Raw genomic sequence first — 19,199 nt, 5'->3', positions numbered from 1 at the left:
AGGGAATTTGCGGTTTTTCTATCACATTGCACCGAATTAGGTGTCTGTTCAGACAACACCATGAGGGAATTTGCGGTCTTGCGCTCCCGCAATCGCCGGTCAATTTGAATAGCCAGTGCCATAGCATCATTCAGACCTGTGGGAATGGGAAAACCCACCATAACATCTTTAATGGCATCAGAAAGACCATTTCTAAAATTAGCGGCCAGTGCACAGTCGTTCCAATGTGTCAGCACGGACCATTTCCGAAATTTTTGGCAATACACTTCAGCCTCGTCCTGCCCCTGAGACATAGCCAGCAGGGCCTTTTCTGCCTGAATCTCAAGATTGGGTTCCTCATAAAGTAAACCGAGCGCCAGAAAAAACGCATCAATATCAGCCAATGCCGGATCTCCTGGCGCCAGCGAAAAAGCCCAATCTTGAGGGTCACCCCGTAAGAACGAAATAACAATTTTTACTTGCTGAGCGGAGTCTCCAGATGAACAGGGTCTCAGGGACAAAAACAATTTACAATTATTCTTGAAATTCCTAAACTTAAACCTGTCTCCGGAAAACAGTTCAGGAATCGGTATCTTAGGTTCTGACCCAGGACTTCTGATAACATAATCTTGTATGCCCTGCACACGAGTAGCCAGCTGGTCCACACTTGTAATCAAGGTCTGGACATTCATGTCTGCAGCAAGCATAAGCCACTCTGAGGTAAAGGGGATGAAGAAAAAAAAAAAAAAAAAAAAAAATTAGAGAGGAGAAAAAAAAAACTCAGAATCTTCTTTCTTATAATCCCTCTTTTGCAATGCATTAAACATTTAATATGGGCCTGGCAAACTGTTATGACCCCAATGGCGAGGGTCTCAGAGGAACGTGGAAGTCTGCAAGATACAAAAATCCAGCTCATAGGGCAGTGGTAACTGTGTTGACCATATATCTACTCCTAACGCCAACACTAGAAGTAGCCGGGGGTCATACCTACGTTGATCCTAGATGACTCGCGCCAGCCGGAGAATCTAAATACCCCTAGTAGAGGAAAACAAAGACCTCTCTTGCCTCCAGAGAAAGGGACCCCAAAGCAGGATAGAAGCCCCCCACAAATAATAACGGTGAGGTAAGAGGAAATGACAAACACAGAAATGAACCAGGTTTAGCACAGAGAGGCCCGCTAACTAATAGCAGAATATAGAAAGGTAACTTATATGGTCAACAAAAAACCCTATCAAAAATCCACACTGGAAATTCAAGAACCCCCGAACCGTCTAACGGTCCGGGGGGAGAACACCAGCGCCCTAGAGCTTCCAGCAAAAGTCAGGATACAGATTAGGAACAAGCTGGACAAAAATACAAAACCAAAAACAAATAGCAAAAAGCAAAGTAAATGACTTAGCTGAATAACCGGACCAGGATCAGTAAACAAGAGCACAGCAGATTAGCTCTGATAACTACGTTGCCAGGCATAGAACTGAGTGTCCAGGGAGCTTATAAAGCAACGCCCCTAACTAACGACCCAGGTGCGGATAAAAGGAAAGACAGAAAAACCAGAGTCAAAAAACTAGTAACCACTAGAGGGAGCCAAAAAGCAAATTCACAACAGGCTACCAGTCCAGTTGTGGCTTATGAGCACTGGCGAATGTGCCCCTTCCCATCTGTCCCACCTAGTAGGGTGCACTGGCAGTGGCAGGCATTGTGTACTGGGGAGTGTTTGCAATGGACTGGTTCAGTACAGAGGTATATACTGACTTGTACCTTGGTTACAATGGACTGCTTCCACCTGATGAAGACGGTTTAACCGTTGAAACGCGTTGTGGTTCAACACTAAAATCCTTGTTTTGGTCTCATTTCCAGCGCTCCTAGGACCGTTATTACTATTTACTGCACAATGGACTGCTAGTCTTTATTTGTTCTTATGGACTGGTTCAGTATGCCAGGCAGTATCCAAAGGTTATAGTGGACTGCTACTGTATGCCAGGCAGTATCCAAAGGTTATAGTGGACTGCTACTGTATGCCAGGCAGTATCCAAAGGTTATAGTGGACTGGTACTGTATGCCAGGCAGTATCCAGTGGTTCTTATGGACTGGTACAGTATGCCAGGCAGAATCCAATGGTTATAGTGGACTGCTACTGTATGCCAGGCAGTATCCAAAGGTTATAGTGGACTGGTACTGTATGCCAGGCAGTATCCAATGGTTCTTATGGACTGGTACAGTATGCCAGGCAGGATTCAATGGTTATAGTGGACTGGTACAGTATGCTAGGCAGTATCCAGTTGTTAGGGTGGACTGGTACAGTATGCCAGGCAATATCAAATAGTATTTTTTCTCTGGACTGGTATCATTGCACAGGTTCTCTCCTGAACACCGTTTTTGTATCTGTCACTTGTAAAGGGAGCAGAACAAGCAGACCTCTCATGAAAAACGTGTGGTTTGTAATAAGATTTCTTAAAAGGTTCAAAATGCAAATTCTCAAATGTATTGTCAGTGTAGTGCATTAATTTGAATCACCACTAATTTTTAGGAAAAAAAAAAGGCTACAAGGCTCGCAGCAAAAACCGCAAGTGCCGCACATGTCTGCAAGTCTCATAGGTAATGAATGAGGCGGAACGCAGTGTTGCCTTTAGTGATCCGTTACACGGCAGATGCGGAAAAACTGCCGGATCTGCCGCAAATGGCAAAAATCACTGATGTGAAAGTGGCCTAAGTGACTGCCAACAATGTCTGCATTAGTCATACTCACCAATGGGGAGGCAGCACGAAAAGTGCCTAGGGCAGCATAAACTCTAAATTCGGCCCTGGCGACCGCAACTAAATTGCGCTAACCGTAATTCTATGCCATAGAAAAAAACTGTAGTATAAGTACTACAAGAATTTCCCACTAAAATTCTGAAACTACAATTAATAAACGGACGTTAGTAAAAAAAAATTACTGAGCGCTCACAACTATATGACATTATTTCTGACTGTTCAGTAAAAAGTACTATAGTAGATGCTGATTACTACCGTATATATCTACTGTCCCTAATCTAGCCCTATCAACTAATCTAAATTATTATTTTAATTGTATTCTTTTATTACACTTGTTGAAAAAAAAAACCAACCAGATGTCGATCAGTGATGCGCGTCACTGACCAGTGCTCAGCAGCTGAAGCACGAATGCATGGGTGTGGTGCAAAATGAGGCGGGGGAAATGGACAGGAAAGAAAAAGTCTCCTGGTCAAAAGCAAGCGCAGGTGTCGGTCAGTGATATGCATCTTCAATCAGTGCTCGGCGGCTATAGGACTCGTGCACAGAGGTGGTGCAAAAAAAAAATGGCCTAAAAATGAGCGATTAAGTACTGATGAACTATCGGTGGCAGAAGGTGGGTGGGGAAGGAGTTAGGGAGAGGAGGGTAGGGCTGAAAAGTCGAGAGAGGGTTGGGATGGACTCAATGTTGCCCCATTTTGGCTTTTGCTGTATTTTGCAAAGTAATTCTCTTTCTTTCTGATTAATGCGCTGTTTTCAGTATTAGATGAGTTGTACCAGATTTCAGTCTATCCGTGTTAATTGTGGTGCTTTCCATCTCATGAAAATTTTGGTTGGCAATAAAATATAAACAAGCCAAAACTATGGAGGAGAGGGGGCAGCTGCCTTTCTTATCCCCTTTATTAAGCTTTTTTCCCCACATGTGGCTCTGATACGTTTTTCTATTTGTGTGTTCCTCACGCTCTATCGTTGAGGACGACAGAGAAAGGCGGACTGGCAGTGTCTGTGTCTGCGTGGTAAACACAATATTAATAATGTATATTCTCTGTTGTAACATTTTTATTGCAAATGTTTCCAAAATTGTGAAATCTCTTCGGTTTCAGATCCATTAAGTATTAGGACGAAATTTCATTTCTGTCATTCTTAATGAGTAATAATCCCCTCTGAATGATTTCCAGCTCACACCATTGTAATCCTTCGAGTCAGTAGGACGACTTCCCCGCAGATACAAGCCATTTAAATTGGATTCACGGCAGCGAAAGTACCAGTAGCCTCCCTTATACTTTTCTGCACAGTGAGCATCAGTAGCTTGGTCATTGTCACGATCATACGTACTAAACTTGTCAGTCCTATGGTAATAAAATGAGTCACCTGCAAAGAGAAGAGATCATTAAAATCTAAAATAATAGGCAGAAAGGTCAGACTATACTTAAGGCGGGCTAAAATGGCATGATCGCGGCCGTTATTTGACTGCTGATTGGCTACATGCACATTTAATGGCCTGGTGATACAGAACGATCATTAATAAGAGCAAAAATAGTGTAATGAAGAAGAGCAGCCATGCAAAGCCAAAAGTAGCTATAGGACCCACATGATGAAATGGTGATGCTAATTTGTACTGAGACCGGTTGGGTTGGGCCAGGCTTACACATATACATGCTGATGGTTGTGGACCCCCTACGCCACGAACTGGGCTTACCATGGAGGGGTGTAACTAAGCAGCTGCGTGGTCTTAATTAGAGCGAGGTTAGGCTAGAGCTACAGGTAGCTGACGGGTACCACTCTAGGGCAGTCCCCGCTACTGCAGTAGCTGACCCCAAGGGTCAAGGATGCAGGTACCTGGAGTGTGCGCACTACCCTTTTAACCCATTCCCGACATGTGCTGTGCATATACAGCACTAAACAGAATATACGGCAAAATCCAGCTCACCGATCATTGCAAGAAGCCCGGAACTTCGTCCTGACAAGACGCAGTAGGATTCCATAAACAAAAAGAGAATGGTTCCAGCTTCAGTAAAATCATGAAAATTTATTCCAACTTTTAAAATGGAGAAACAACTCGTGGGACAGCACCATAGCACATGCGAGGTAGGCTACGCGTTTCGACCGACACAGCGGTCTTTATCACAGCTGATCTACTCACTGATTCCTCAGGTATAAAAAGAACCAGGAACCAATAAAATGATAGTAAGTCCTCACATGATCCGAAGGTCCTAAATACAAACAATGAACCTCTATATAAAATGCGTAAATTTGTGCAAAACTAACAATTAAATGCACATAAACATATAGAAAAATACACACATACAATATTTCTAAAGTTAATGCAAAAAATACAAAAATAGCAAAAAATAAGATTGAAAAATGAAAAAAAAACAAAAAAAAAACAAAACGAAAATTCCTTTTTTTTTTTTTTCTTTCCTTCCTCCTTCTTCAAAAATGCATGAAAACTTTTTACAATACATGAAGAGACTATCAATAATGGAACATTAATTCATTCCTTCTATTTAGACCATTAGGAAACCTAGTGCCAAGGTTAAAAATCCAAACAGCCTCCCTGTTTAACAACATTCTCTGAATGTCACCTCCTCTTGAAGGTTTTTTTATTTTCTCAATCCCTGTTACTCTCAATGATATTGTACTGCGAGAATGGTAATCAATAAAATGTTTGGCTGCTGCTGAAACAGTGCGACTATTATTTAAAGTACAGGAGATATCGTATAGATGTTCTGATATCCGATTTTTCAGTTTTCTAGTTGTACAGCCAATATATGTTTTATCGCAGTCAACGCAATCAATCTTATATATAAGACATTTTGTGTTGCAGTTAATAAAGCTTTGAATTTTGTGCAGGCTATTATTTTCTGCGGTGCCAAATGATTTAGTGGTCACCAGGTGTTTGCACGTAGTGCAATTAGTCACATTACATTTGTAGCTCCCTGTACACTTGAGCCATGTGCTACTGCGTTTTTGAGACAAAAAATTATTGGGAGACAATTTGTTACCAAGAGTAGGTGCTCTTCTGGCTACAATATTACACCCTTCACTCAATATTTGGGAGAGAATGCGATCTTCATATAAGATAGGGATGGCTTTATTTATAATAGTTTTAATTTTATTAAATTGTGGGCTGAATTGTAAACAAACGAATGGTTTATTCATGACACTGTTTTTATTAATTAATTTCTTTGGCGTTGGTTTTAAACAATTCTTTGGGGAATTTGTCCCTGAACACATAGGGTTACTTTGCGATTTTGTATCGTTATTTAGGCGGGCGGGCGGAAGCATAGAAAACAATTTTGGCATGCAGACCCGCCGCAGGAAAGGCATGACGAGATAAGTGCTAATGTGATTAATTTATCGTCAAAACTTTTTTCACAGGAACAATTACAGATATTGACTTATGGACTTAATTTCGTACCTGATCAGAATTTTGATTTATTTTCAACCATATTAGATATTAATAAATTTATCCGCAATCTTACATTGAAAAAACATTTTTGGTCAGATGAACATGCGGATCATTTGGAAAATGAAAATACGGTTGTTAATATGGTGGAAAATGAGTTCCATGCACTGGACTTTCATGAGCAGGTCTCTTTAATAACCTTGCAAGAACTACAGGGATTTGACATACGAGGGGCGATCCAAAAGTAATGATAATCGGTTATTTCTATTGCACACAGAAATTAAAATAAAATGTTTTCTTCTCTCTTAGGTACCCACTAGTCCAGGAAAAAAAAATTACTTAAATAGACCACGATTCCCGGGAGCTACATTCATTTGAATATGAACTGCCGAGGAGTGAACATCAAAATGGAAAAAAACGAGCTCAGAGCTGTCATCAAATACCTCTGCTTGAAAAAAATGACTACCAAAGACATACACAGCGACTTGGTGGAAACATTGGGGGACTCTTCTCCTCCATATTCCACAGTTGCACGCTGGGCCAAGGAATTTAAGCTGGGAAGAACATCGACGGAAGATGAACATCGTGAAGGACGCCTATCCACGTCCCTCAATGAAGAAAACGTGAAAAAAGTTGAAGAAGTTGTATTGGCAGATCGAAGAGAGGGTCAAGATCAAGAATTTTTTTTGAAGGGAATTCTAAGTTTAGAAAAGAGATGGACTAAATGTATAGACCTGTTAGGAGACTATGTAGAAAAATAAATTTATTTTTTGACTATATTCATTGTGTTTAGTATTGATTATCATTACTTTTGGATCGCCCCTCGTAGGAAATAAAACTTGTATTAATCAATCAGACAACTTTAAGACCAAAAATCTGTTTTTTTATCTTATTCAATCACGTGCGGATTGCATGAATAGGTTTCAGGAAGTGGTTGAACGGGAACTTAAAATTCTTAAGAATAATATTCCATCTAATAATTACAATAATAATTTATCAAAAAAGCATCGACAGGCCATTAAAGATATAAAAGACATGGATGATATAGTCATTAAGAATAGTGACAAAGGGGGTGTGATTGTCATCATGAACTCCCTAGATTATAAAAGTGAAATTTTGAAGTTAATTTCTGATGGGAATGTTTACAAAAAATTATCTTCGGACCCTACTAATCTGTTTAAACAAAAAATTGATAAAATGATCGAAGAAGGGGTCTCTTTGGGAGTTCTAACCAATAAACAGGCTAATTTCTTACAAGTCCCTCACCCTGTGACACCTATTCTATACGGATTGCCCAAAATTCATAAGCAAGCAAAATTTCCCCCAATGAGACCCATAGTCTCAAGTATAGGATCAATAAATGAATTCTTGGGCCAGTGGCTGGACTCTTTGCTTCAACCATTGGTCCAAAGAATTCCAGGGTATATTAGGGACACAAAGGACATTCTTGATATTCTAACACACAAAGAGTGGAAATCAGGTTATACCTGGCTTAGCTGCGACATAGTTTCGCTGTATACATGTATTCCACACAGCGTAGCTATGTCGGCATTACAATTCCACTTAAACAATTATAGCTCATACTCCCTGGATCTTATCAATTTTATTTTACAAGTCACATTCTTTTTGTTAACTCATAATTTTTTCTCATTTGATTCTGAGTATTATTTACAATGTACCGGAGTAGCAATGGGGGCCAAATTCTCACCTTCATTGGCCAACCTGGTTATGGCGCACTGGGAACATTTATTTTTGTTTTCCACCTCCAATGTTTTTTCTTCGTTCATCCATTGGTATGGCAGATACATCGACGATACACTCAATATTTGGCAAGGCGATGTATCTGCCATACAGGATTTTCTGATTGACATTAACAATAATAATTTCAATTTAAAATTTACATATGTCCATGCTGAAACCAAAATTTCCTTTCTGGATTTAGAATTAACAGGTGTTCCCAACAAATTAATTTCCACAAGAACCTATATTAAACCATTAGCAGGTAACACCATCCTACATGCCCGAAGTAGCCATCCCAAACATACTGTCAAATCCATCCCTGTAGGTGAATTCACTAGGTTAAAACGAAATTGTAACAATAATGCTGAACTGAACTTCAAAACGATCTTGTAAAATCCTGTAAGAAATTCCATCATCGTGGATATCCAAATTGGATGCTGAATAGAGCGTTACATCTAGTAAATAACGATACAAAATCGCAAAGTAACCCTATGTGTTCAGGGACAAATCCCCCAAAGAATTGTTTAAAACCAACGCCAAAGAAATTAATTAATAAAAACAGTGTCATGAATAAACCATTCGTTTGTTTACAATTCAGCCCACAATTTAATAAAATTAAAACTATTATAAATAAAGCCATCCCTATCTTATATGAAGATCGCATTCTCTCCCAAATATTGAGTGAAGGGTGTAATATTGTAGCCAGAAGAGCACCTACTCTTGGTAACAAATTGTCTCCCAATAATTTTTTGTCTCAAAAACGCAGTAGCACATGGCTCAAGTGTACAGGGAGCTACAAATGTAATGTGACTAATTGCACTACGTGCAAACACCTGGTGACCACTAAATCATTTGGCACCGCAGAAAATAATAGCCTGCACAAAATTCAAAGCTTTATTAACTGCAACACAAAATGTGTTATATATAAGATTGATTGCGTTGACTGCGATAAAACATATATTGGCTGTACAACTAGAAAACTGAAAAATCGGATATCAGAACATCTATACGATATCTCCTGTACTTTAAATAATAGTTGCACTGTTTCAGCAGCAGCCAAACATTTTATTGATCACCATTCTCGCAGTACAATATCATTGAGAGTAACAGGGATTGAGAAAATAAAAAAACCTTCACGAGGAGGTGACATTCAGAGAATGTTGTTAAACAGGGAGGCTTTTTGGATTTTTAACCTTGGCACTAGGTTTCCTAATGGTCTAAATAGAAGGAATGAATTAATGTTCCATTATTGATAGTCTCTTCATGTATTGTAAAAAGTTTTCATGCATTTTTGAAGGAGGAAGGAAAGAAAAAAAAAAAAAAAAGGAATTTTTTTTTTTTTCATTTTTTAATCTTATTTTTTGCTATTTTTGTATTTTTTGCATTAACTTTAGAAATATTGTATGTGTGTATTTTTCTATATGTTTATGTGTATTTAATTGTTAGTTTTGCACAAATTTACGCATTTTATATAGAGGTTCATTGTTTGTATTTAGGACCTTCGGGTCATGTGAGGACTTACTATCATTTTATTGGTTCCTGGTTCTTTTTATACCTGAGGAATCAGTGAGTAGATCAGCTGTGATAAAGACCGCTGTGTCGGTCGAAACGCGTAGCCTACCTCGCATGTGCTATGGTGCTGTCCCAGGAGTTGTTTCTCCATTTTAAAAGTTGGAATAAATTTTCATGATTTTACTGAAGCTGGAACCATTCTCTTTTCATATACAGCACTGCTGGTGCTGTGTTCTCACAAACCACAGTATATGTACGGCGCTGCATTCGCGCAGGCTCACGCTGAACGCCGCGTCGATCAGGTGCAGGTGTCAGCTGTATGTGAGAGCTGACACCTGCAGCAATGTCCACGATCGGTGCTAGCACCAATTGCAGACGTGTAACCCCTCTGATGCCACTGTCAATAGGGACATTGAGGAGCATCACACAAGGAGTGATCTACCTGTCTGCTTCCATAAGCACAACGTGATGAGAGCACATTGTTCTGATGGTCTCCATGGTGACCCCCAGCCGCAAGATGGCCATGGGGTCCTTCAGAGTCCTGCAGAGAAGGTGGCTTGTGAGCGCCTGCTAAGAGCAGTAGCTGACATGCCTCCTCCCCTGCCTGTCATAGGATGCTCTGCAGTGCAGAAGCGTTGCAGAGTATCAGATCTGTGATCTGTCAGTATAATCAGGGGCTTTCCAAACACAACATGGCGTCCGCTAATTATGCCAGCAAATTTTACATTCAAAAAGTAAAATCGCGCTCCTTCCCTTTCTATCCTTGCTGTGCGCCCAAACAGTGGTTTTCATCCACATTTGGGGTATCGGCATGCTCAGGAGGAATTGTACAACTAATTGTATGGTCCCGTTTCTTCTGTTACCCTTGTGAAAGTAAAAAAAAAATGGGTCTAACGGAAATTTTTTGTGAAAAAAAGTTAATGTTTATTTTTCTTTCCACCTTCCATTAATTCCTGTGAAGCACCTGAAGGGTTAATAAAATTCTTGAATGTGGTTTTGAGCACCTTGAGGGGTGCAGTTTTTAGAATGGTGTCACTTTTGTGTATTTTCTGTCATATAGGCCTCTCAAACTCACTTCAAATGTAATGTGGTCCCTAAAAAAATGTAAATTTTGTTGTAAAAATGAGAACTCGCTGGTTAACTTTTAACTCTTATAATTTCCTAGCAAAAAAAAATATGTTTCAAAAATTGGGCTCATGTAAAGTGACATGCGGAAAATAATATTTATGAACTATTTTGTGTGATATATCTCTCTCATTTAAGGGCATAAAAATTAACCCCGTAATCCCATATGATGTACTATCCCGTCAAGGTGACCAGGGACTTAATTCCCAGGATCAGGATAGTACGTCATAGGCGATCGGCCGCGCTCATGGGGGGCAGAGCGGCCAATCGCCGCCGGGTGTCAGCTGATTATTACAGTTGACATCCGGCACTATGTGCCAGGAGCGGTCACGGACCGCTCCCGGCACATTATCCCCTGGAACACTGTGATCAAATATGATCGCAGCATTCCGGCAGCATAGGGAAGCATCGCGCAGGGAGGGTGCTCCCTGCATGCTTCCCTGAGACCCTCGGAACAACGCGATGTGATCGCGTTGTTCAGAGGGTCTCCTACGTCCTTCATGCAGGCCCCGGATCCAAGATGGCTGCGGGGCTCCTTCCGGGTCCTGCAGGGAGGTGGCATGCAAGCGCCTGCCCAGAGCAGGCACCAGCAAGCCTCCCTGCAGTGCCTGTCAGATCGCTGATCTGACACAGTGCATTGCAAAGTCTCAGATCAGCGATCTGACACTATATAGTCAGGGCAATGTTATAAAGTAAAAAAAAATATATATTTACATGTGTAAAAAAAAAATTCCTAAATAAAGAAAAAAAATATTCTTCCAATAAATACATTTCTTTATCTAAATAAAAACAAAAACAATAAAAGTACACATATTTAGTATTGCCGCGTCGGTAATGACCCGACCTATAAAACTGTCCCACTAGTTAACCCCTTCAGTGAACACCGTTAAAAAAAACAACTAAGCAAAAAACAACGCTTTATTATCATAACGCCAAACAAAAAGTGGAATGACACGCGATCAAAAAGACAGATATAAATAACCAAGGTACTGCTGAAAACATTATCTTGTCCTGCAAAAAACGAGCCGCCATAAAGCATCATCAGCGAAAAAATAAAAAAGTTATAGTCCTCAGAATAAACCGATGCAAAAATAATTATTTTTTATATAAAAGTTTTTATCGTAAAAAAGCGCCAAAACATAAAAAAGATATAAATGAGGTATCGCTGTAATCGCACTGACCCGAACAATAAAACTGCTTTATCAATTTTACCAAACGTGGAATGTTATAAACGCCTCCCCCCCCCCCAATGGGAAGCACATGGAGAAGCATACACTATTTTTTTGCAATAAAAAGTGTCTTTTAATGTGTGTCAGCTGCCAATCATAAAAATCTGCTAAAAAACCCGCTATAAAAGTAAAATAAACCCCCCCTTCATCACCCCCTTAGATAGGGAAAAATAATAAAATTTAAAAAATGTATTTATTTCCATTTTCCCGTTAGGGTTGGGGCTAAAGTTAGGGTTAGGGCTACAGTTAGGGTTGGGGCTAAAGTTAGGGTCGGGGCTAAAGTTAGGGTTAGGGTTGGAGCTAAAGTTAGGGTTAGGGCTACAGTTAGGGTTGGGGCTACAGCTAGGGTTGGGGCTACAGCTAGGGTTAGGGTTGGGGCTAAAGTTTGGGTTAGAGTTGAGGCTAAAGTTAGGGTTAGGGTTGAGGCTAAAGTTAGGGTTAGGGTTGGGGCTAAAGTTAGGGTTAGGGTTGGGGCTACAGCTAAGGTTGGGGCTACAGTTAGGGTTAGGGTTGCGGCTAAAGTTAGGGTTGGGGCTATAGTTAGGGTTGGGGCTAAAGTTAGGGTTGGGGCTAAAGTTAATATTTGGATTACATCTATGGTTGGGATTAGGGGTGTGTTGGAGTAAGGGATGTGGTTAGGGTTGGGCTTAGGGTTAGGGGTGTATTGGGGTTAGGGGTGTGGTTAGGATTACAGTTAGAGGCATGTTCGGGATAGGGGTGTGGTTAGTGTTATGGTTAGGGTTGGGATTAGAGTTAGGGGTGTGTTTGGTTTAAGGTTTCAGTTAGAATTGGGGGTTTCCACTGTTTAGGCACATCAGGGGCTCTCCAAATGCGACATGGCGTCCGATCTCAATTCCAGCCAATTCTGCGTTAAAAAAGTAAAACAGTGCTCCTTCCCTTCCAAGCTCTCCCGTGCGCCCAAACAGGGGTTTACCCCAACATATAGGGTATCAGCGTACTCAGGACAAATTGCACAACAACTTTTGTGGTCCAATTTCTTCTGTTACCCTTGGGAAAATAAAATATTGGGGGGCGAAAAGATTGTTTTTGTGAAAAAATATGATTTTTTATTTTTACGGCTTTACATTATAAACTTCTGTGAAGCACTTGGTGGGTCAAAGTGCTCACCACACATCTAGATAAGTTCCTTAGGGGGTCTACTTTCCAAAATGGTGTAACTTGTGGAGGGTTTCAATGTTTAGGCACATCAGGGGCTCTCCAAACGCAACATGGTGTCCTATCTCAATTCCAGTCAATTGTACATTGAAAAGTCAAATGGCGCTCCTTCCCTTCCAAGCTCTGCCATGCGCCCAACAGTGGTTTACCCCCACATATGGGGTATCAGCGTACTCAGGACAAATTGTACAAAAACTTCTGGGGTCCAATTTCTCCTGTTACCCTTGGTAAAATAAAACAAATTGGAGCTGAAGTAAATTTTTTGTGAAAAAAAGTTAAATGTTCATTTTTTTTAAACATTCCAATAATTCCTGTGAAACATCTGAAGGGTTAATAAACTTCTTGAATGTGATTTTGAGCACCTTGAGGGGTGAAGTTTTTAGAATGGTGTCACACTTGGGTAGGGTCTATCATATAGACCCCTCAAAGTGACTTCAAATGTGATGTCCCTAAAAAAATGGGGTTGTAAAAATGAGAAATTGCTGGTCAACTTTTAACCCTTATAACTCCCTAACAAAAAAAAAATTTGGTTCCAAAATTGTGCTGATGTAAAGTAGACATGTTGGAAATGTTGCTTATTAAGTATTTTGTGTGACATATCTCTGTGATTTAAGGGCATAATAATTAAAAGTTGGAAAATTGCGAAATTTTAAACATTTTCGCCAAATTTCCATTTTTGTCACAAATAATTGCAGGTAATATCAAAGAAATTTTACCACTATCATGAAGTACAATATGTCATGAAAAAATATTGTCAGAATCATCAGGATCCGTTGAAGCGTTCCGGAGTTATAACCTCATAAAGGAACAGTGGTCAGAATTGTAAAAATTGACCCGGTCATTAACGTGCAAACTACCCTTGGGGGTTAAGGGATTAAAGGTTTGAAAATTGCTAAATTTTCCAAATTTTTGCCAACTTTTTTATTTTTTCATAAATAAACATAAGTCATATCAAATACATTTTTATCACTATTATAAAGTACAATATGTCATAAAAAAAATCTCAGAATCAGTGGGATCCATATTGAAACGTTCCAGAGTTACTGACCTCATAATTGACCAGTGGCAAGAATTCAGTGGCCAGAATTTAAAAAATTGGCCTGGTCAGTATGGTGAAAACAGGCTTTCGGGGTGAAGGAGTTAAGAAGCCGGGCACACGCACTCCCTAAGTGCATTGCCGGGAGGCCTGCGCGGAGGAGAGGTGGGGGAAGTAGCTGCTGTTGTGGCCGTGACCAAGATACGGGCAGACTAAACCGACGGCCTTGTAAAGTGACGCCCCCCTGAACATGGCATGCTAAAATATCAATAAATGTCTGTCACGATTCCTCCACTCAGAGTGTCTGGGACTCAGTTGACCTATCTGAGACTGGGAGATGCAGAGATTTCCACAGGTGCTCCCTGTTCTTAGTAATTGCCCTGCTGTTTAGGTGAGCTGTCTGGTCAAGATCACTGCCAATCAAAAGCTTATGCTCTTTGGTGTGTGTTCTCCTGATCCCTGTTCTGTAAGTTCTGATATTCTGCTGCTGACCTTTGGTCCATGTTCTGACTACCAGTTTGTTATTGTCCCTTGGCTTATCCGCTATTTCTCTGGTATTCTGACCCTGGCATGTGACCTGACTTATAACTTTGTATTTTCCCTTGGTTTACTACATGCTCTTTTGGTATTGACCCAGGAAAGTCTAACTTCGCTGACTCTGAGCCTGTCTGTGGGTTGGGACTAGTGTCACAAGGTCATTTTCTTCACTGCAACTAAGGAGAGCTGTGGTCTTTCCTATACACATTGTGAGTTGTAGCTCCATTAATTAATTTTTCAAACAAGGGAGAAAGGGAAAGGGGAAGACTCAACTCGCCCAGCATGGTGCAGCACTGAGGCTGTAAAAATCCTCGCACGGAGCCTCCCAGGACCAGGCGTGGCAAAGCATGTAAAAAAGAACAGTTCCTCCAGCGAAGCAGCAGGTAATTGAAGTAAAACTTTGCATTTATTGCTGCAGTTAAAACAGTAGCGGCTTCTCCAGTGGCATAAGATCAACACATTTTGGCTAGCATGCCTTATTCATGGTACCAATAAATGCTGAGTTGTACATCAATTACCTGCTGCTTCGCTGGAGGATCTGTTTTTCTTTCCATTAATTAATTTTTGGGATTTTTTTTTTCCAGTTTTAGGTCAAGCTGCATTTTGGACACAGACACAAAAAATATGTGCACAAGGATGGTTGATCAATCATGTGCATTAGATACCCCAAAGATTGCAAATAACCAAGCATCTGTTTTTCTTACCTGCGGTACCTTCAATGAAGCTACCAAGGTTCAACTTGTAGAAGTCTTTTTCACCACTAAGACTAAATTCTCTGTATGTGGCATAGGTTCGATTATTGTCAAAATCCTCTAAATCCACACGGAGCTGAAAGTTACCTATAGGACAAAATATCAGACAGTGTTGGAAGCACTACATGGTCAGCATTTAAAGGGATTTTCCACTAAATATATTTATATAATACCATAATTAATATAACTGGAACCCCCTCAACTTCATGATCATGCAATGTCATTCTGAAGATCTGGCCAATCTGATCTTCATTTGTGCTGCTGGATATTTCTTTTGAAATGCAATAGTTGTCAGCCATTATTTTCCTACCAATTAGATTGTCAGACATATCGCTGACACTCATCTTTAATCTAGATTGGCTAGAGAAGAAAAAACCATTCCTGACAGCAACATTATTATTCCTGCCAATCTCTACATAAGATGAAATTAGAGATAACTATGATCATCATCAGGGACATGTACAGTATTAAAACTACAATTGCTGTAATCCCAGGAAGCAATAATGATAGCATTGATACCATGCTCAAGACTTGATCTCTACCTCTGGATGTAAGACGGTGAATATTCTCGTTGCCCAACCAGAACTCGGTGAGTTGACTCCCAAATCCCCTTTTGTAAGTTTCCCAGTTTTGGTAAAAGTCTATTGAACCGTCAACTCGTCTCTGAAACACCTGGAAGGAAAGGTGGACTTATTCGTTTTTTTGTTCTTGCACTGCAATTTCCAATTTTTCTTGATATTCAGATAGAAATCAAGAGCAGGACAGAGATAAGAGGATAAAAGCTTGTCAGCCAACTGTAGAGCATACTTAATAGTTGCAGTCAAAATTATTCCTGCCTCATTGCAAATTCAGTTTATAAGCAAAATTTACAACTTTCTATTGCTCCCAATAAAACAATCAAATAAGAACAATGTAAATATATTAATACAACTACTATAACAGGTGGTTTCTCCAAATTCAGCACAAAATGAAATTTGTACTGACTACTGCATTCTCAGAATTATTTACCGTGTCATGACAAGCTGTCATGGTTCTACCCCTCAGTGTGTCTGGTACAGGGGCATGTTGAAGCTGTCAGTTTGTTGACTGACAGCTCGACTGTCCAATCTGAGACTGGTAGGTGTCGGCTGTCTCAAAGTGCTCATTATTCCTGGTGATTGCCATGCTACTTAACTGAGCTGTTTCTCCCAGACCTCTGCGAGACGTACAATCAACTAGTGAGGTTTGCGCTTCCTGTGCCTTGAGTTCTGTATGTTTGATCTTTTGTTGCAGGACCTTGGACTTTGTTCTGACCATCCGTCTATTTAACCCCTTCTGCTCTCATCCGTTACCCTCCTGGTATTCTAACCTCGGAACGTTACCTGACCACACTTTTGTATCTTCCTTCTGTTTATGACATACCCTCCTGGCTTCTGACCTTGGACTCATTGACCGTTCTGACTCACAGCTTGGCCGTGAGAAGTGACTAGTATCACACACCAGCATCTTTAGTACTTAGTAAAGCCCCTCTGGCTGTTATGACTGGCTGTAAATGGGATGTATAGTTGCCTGAATACTGTTGTGGCTCCAGCAATCTGAGTTAACCTTAAGGTACCTTCACACATAACGATATTGTTAACGATATCGTTGCTATTTGTGACGTAGCAACGATATCGTTAATGAAATCGTTATGTGTGACAGCGACCAACGATCAGGCCCCTGCTGGGAGATCGTTGGTCGCTGAATAAAGTCCAGAACTTTATTTCGTCGCTGGACTCCCTGGAGACATCGCTGGATCGGCGTGTGTGACACCGATCCAGCGATGTCTTCACTGGTAACCAGGGTAAACATCGGGTAACTAAGCGCAGGGCCGCGCTTAGTAACCCGATGTTTACCCTGGTTACCATGCTAAAAGTAAAAAAAAACAAACAGTACATACTTACCTACCGCTGTCTGTCCTCCAGCGCTGCACTCTGCACTCCTCCTGTACTGTCTGTGAGCCGGAAAGCAGAGCGGTGACGTCACCGCTCTGCTTTCCGGCTCCCATACAGTACAGGAGGAGAGCAGAGAAGCAGAGCGCAGCGCTGGAGGACAGACGGCTGTAGGTAAGTATGTACTGTTTGTTTTTTTTTACTTTTAGCATGGTAACCAGGGTAAACATCGGGTTACTAAGCGCGGCCCTGCGCTTAGTTACCCGATGTTTACCCTGGTTACCGGCATCGTTGGTCGCTGGAGAGCTGTCTGTGTGACAGCTCTCCAGCGACCAAACAGCGACGCTGCAGCGATTCGGATCGTTGTCGGTATCGCTGCAGCGTCGCTAAATGTGAAGGGGCCTTTAACACTAGAAGTCCCAGAGACTGGTCATTTGACATTTCTACCTTTGAAACCCAGAGAAGGGTCAATTGACCTAAAGGATTTTATCTATAGCTTATCTTCTCTATTCACTGTCTTTTGTTCTGTAATTAAGGCCATTACTGTTGCACCACAGGAGGTTGTTTGCTGTTTTCCATCCAGTTTACCCATGTAGTTTCAAGTTAGGGTACCGTCACACAGTGGCATTTTGATCGCTACGACGGCACGATTTGTGACATTCCAGCGATATATCCATGACGATCCAGTGATCTTGCCGTGTCTGACACGCTCCTGCGATCAGGGACCCCGCTGAGAATCGTACGTCGTAGCAGTTCGTTTGAAACTTTCTTTCGTCGTCTAGTGTCCCGCTGTGGCGGCATGATCGCATGGTGTAACAAAGGTGTGCACGATATTGTATGCGATGTGCGCATTGTAACCAACGGCTTCTACATCGTACATACGTCATGAAATTATCGCTCCAGCGTCGTACATTGCAAAGTGTGACAGCAGTCTACGACGCTGGAGCGATATTGTTACGATGCTGGAGCGTCACGGATTGTGCCGTCGTAGCGATCAAAATGCCACTGTGTGACGGTACCCTTAGTTCTGTTCAGTTTATTGTATTTGATAATATAAAGACTATACATATTGTATTTAGTTTAGTATTATTTGTGCAAAAAAGCGCTGAAACAATTAATCATTTTTTATATATTTTAAATAGAGAATTAGAAATTTTAGAGCAAGGTACAGCTGTGAGTAATGACCAGAAGCATTTGTGTCTAAGGCTATGTGCACACTTTGCGGATTCCACTGCGGATTTTTCCGCAGTGGAATTCCAAAATCCGCAGTGAAAACCCGTTGCGGTTTTACTGCGGATTTATCGCGTTTTTTACTGCGGTTTCTTCTGCGGATTTTCATCTGCAGTTTCCTATTGGAGCAGATGAAAATCCGCAGGAAAGAAGTGACATGCTGCGGAATGTAATCCGCAGCGTTTCCGCGTGGATTTTTCCGCAGCATGTGCACATCGTTTTTTGTTTCCCATAAGTCTACATTGTACTGTAAACTCAGGGGAAACTGCTGCGGATCCACAGCGGTCAAAGGTACCGTTACATGTTACGATCTCATCGACGATATAGTTAGAAATGTCACGTGATCACATCGTTCGTGCAATCAGTTTCACATCGTCCAAGAGGCGTCACATGCAACTATCTTGTTAACGATGTAAATTTTGGCTCCGCGTTAGCCTCATTGCAAACGTTTGCAGAACGATTTTTCACAATGGCAGGAATAGGAGAATTTACACCAAAATCGTTCATCTCAGCGTTACACTGAACGATGCTGCACATCTTCTGACACATAATTGGACGAGGATCGTCAGATTTGAGATCCTGACCTCAAATCTGCGATCAGCGATCCAACAATGTGTTCGTCCGATATCTTCATGTTACACGCAACGATGTGAAAACGACATTGCATGAACGACGTGATCATGTGACGTTTTCAAATGATATCATCAACGAGATCGTAACGTGTAACTGTATCTTTAGGCCTCAATCACACTAACGAAAAAAAATCGCAGCATGTTCATTCTTGTGCAAATTTGGCGCGAAAAAAATTCCCAC

At 41.0% G+C, this 19,199-nt stretch overlaps 1 protein-coding gene across 1 annotated transcript in view; it reads right to left on the bottom strand.

The window, feature by feature from the left end:
• Positions 1–3,773: 3,773 nt before the first annotated feature.
• LOC138662376 (ficolin-1-B-like) overlaps positions 3,774–19,199 on the bottom strand; it is a 93,231-nt gene continuing 77,805 nt past the window's right edge. The window contains exons 12-14 of the mRNA XM_069747917.1: positions 15,789–15,918; positions 15,199–15,333; positions 3,774–4,101 (exon numbers count right to left, since the gene is read on the bottom strand). Coding sequence (XP_069604018.1) covers positions 3,839–4,101; positions 15,199–15,333; positions 15,789–15,918 — 528 coding nt within the window. The 3' untranslated portion in view covers positions 3,774–3,838. The remainder of the gene's footprint in view (positions 4,102–15,198; positions 15,334–15,788; positions 15,919–19,199) is intronic.

Source organism: Ranitomeya imitator, chromosome 2 (genome assembly GCF_032444005.1).
Source record: "Ranitomeya imitator isolate aRanImi1 chromosome 2, aRanImi1.pri, whole genome shotgun sequence".
Lineage (NCBI taxonomy): Eukaryota > Metazoa > Chordata > Amphibia > Anura > Dendrobatidae > Ranitomeya > Ranitomeya imitator.
Note: the sequence above shows the minus strand (reverse complement) of the source record. Positions and strands in the feature narration are given on the sequence as shown.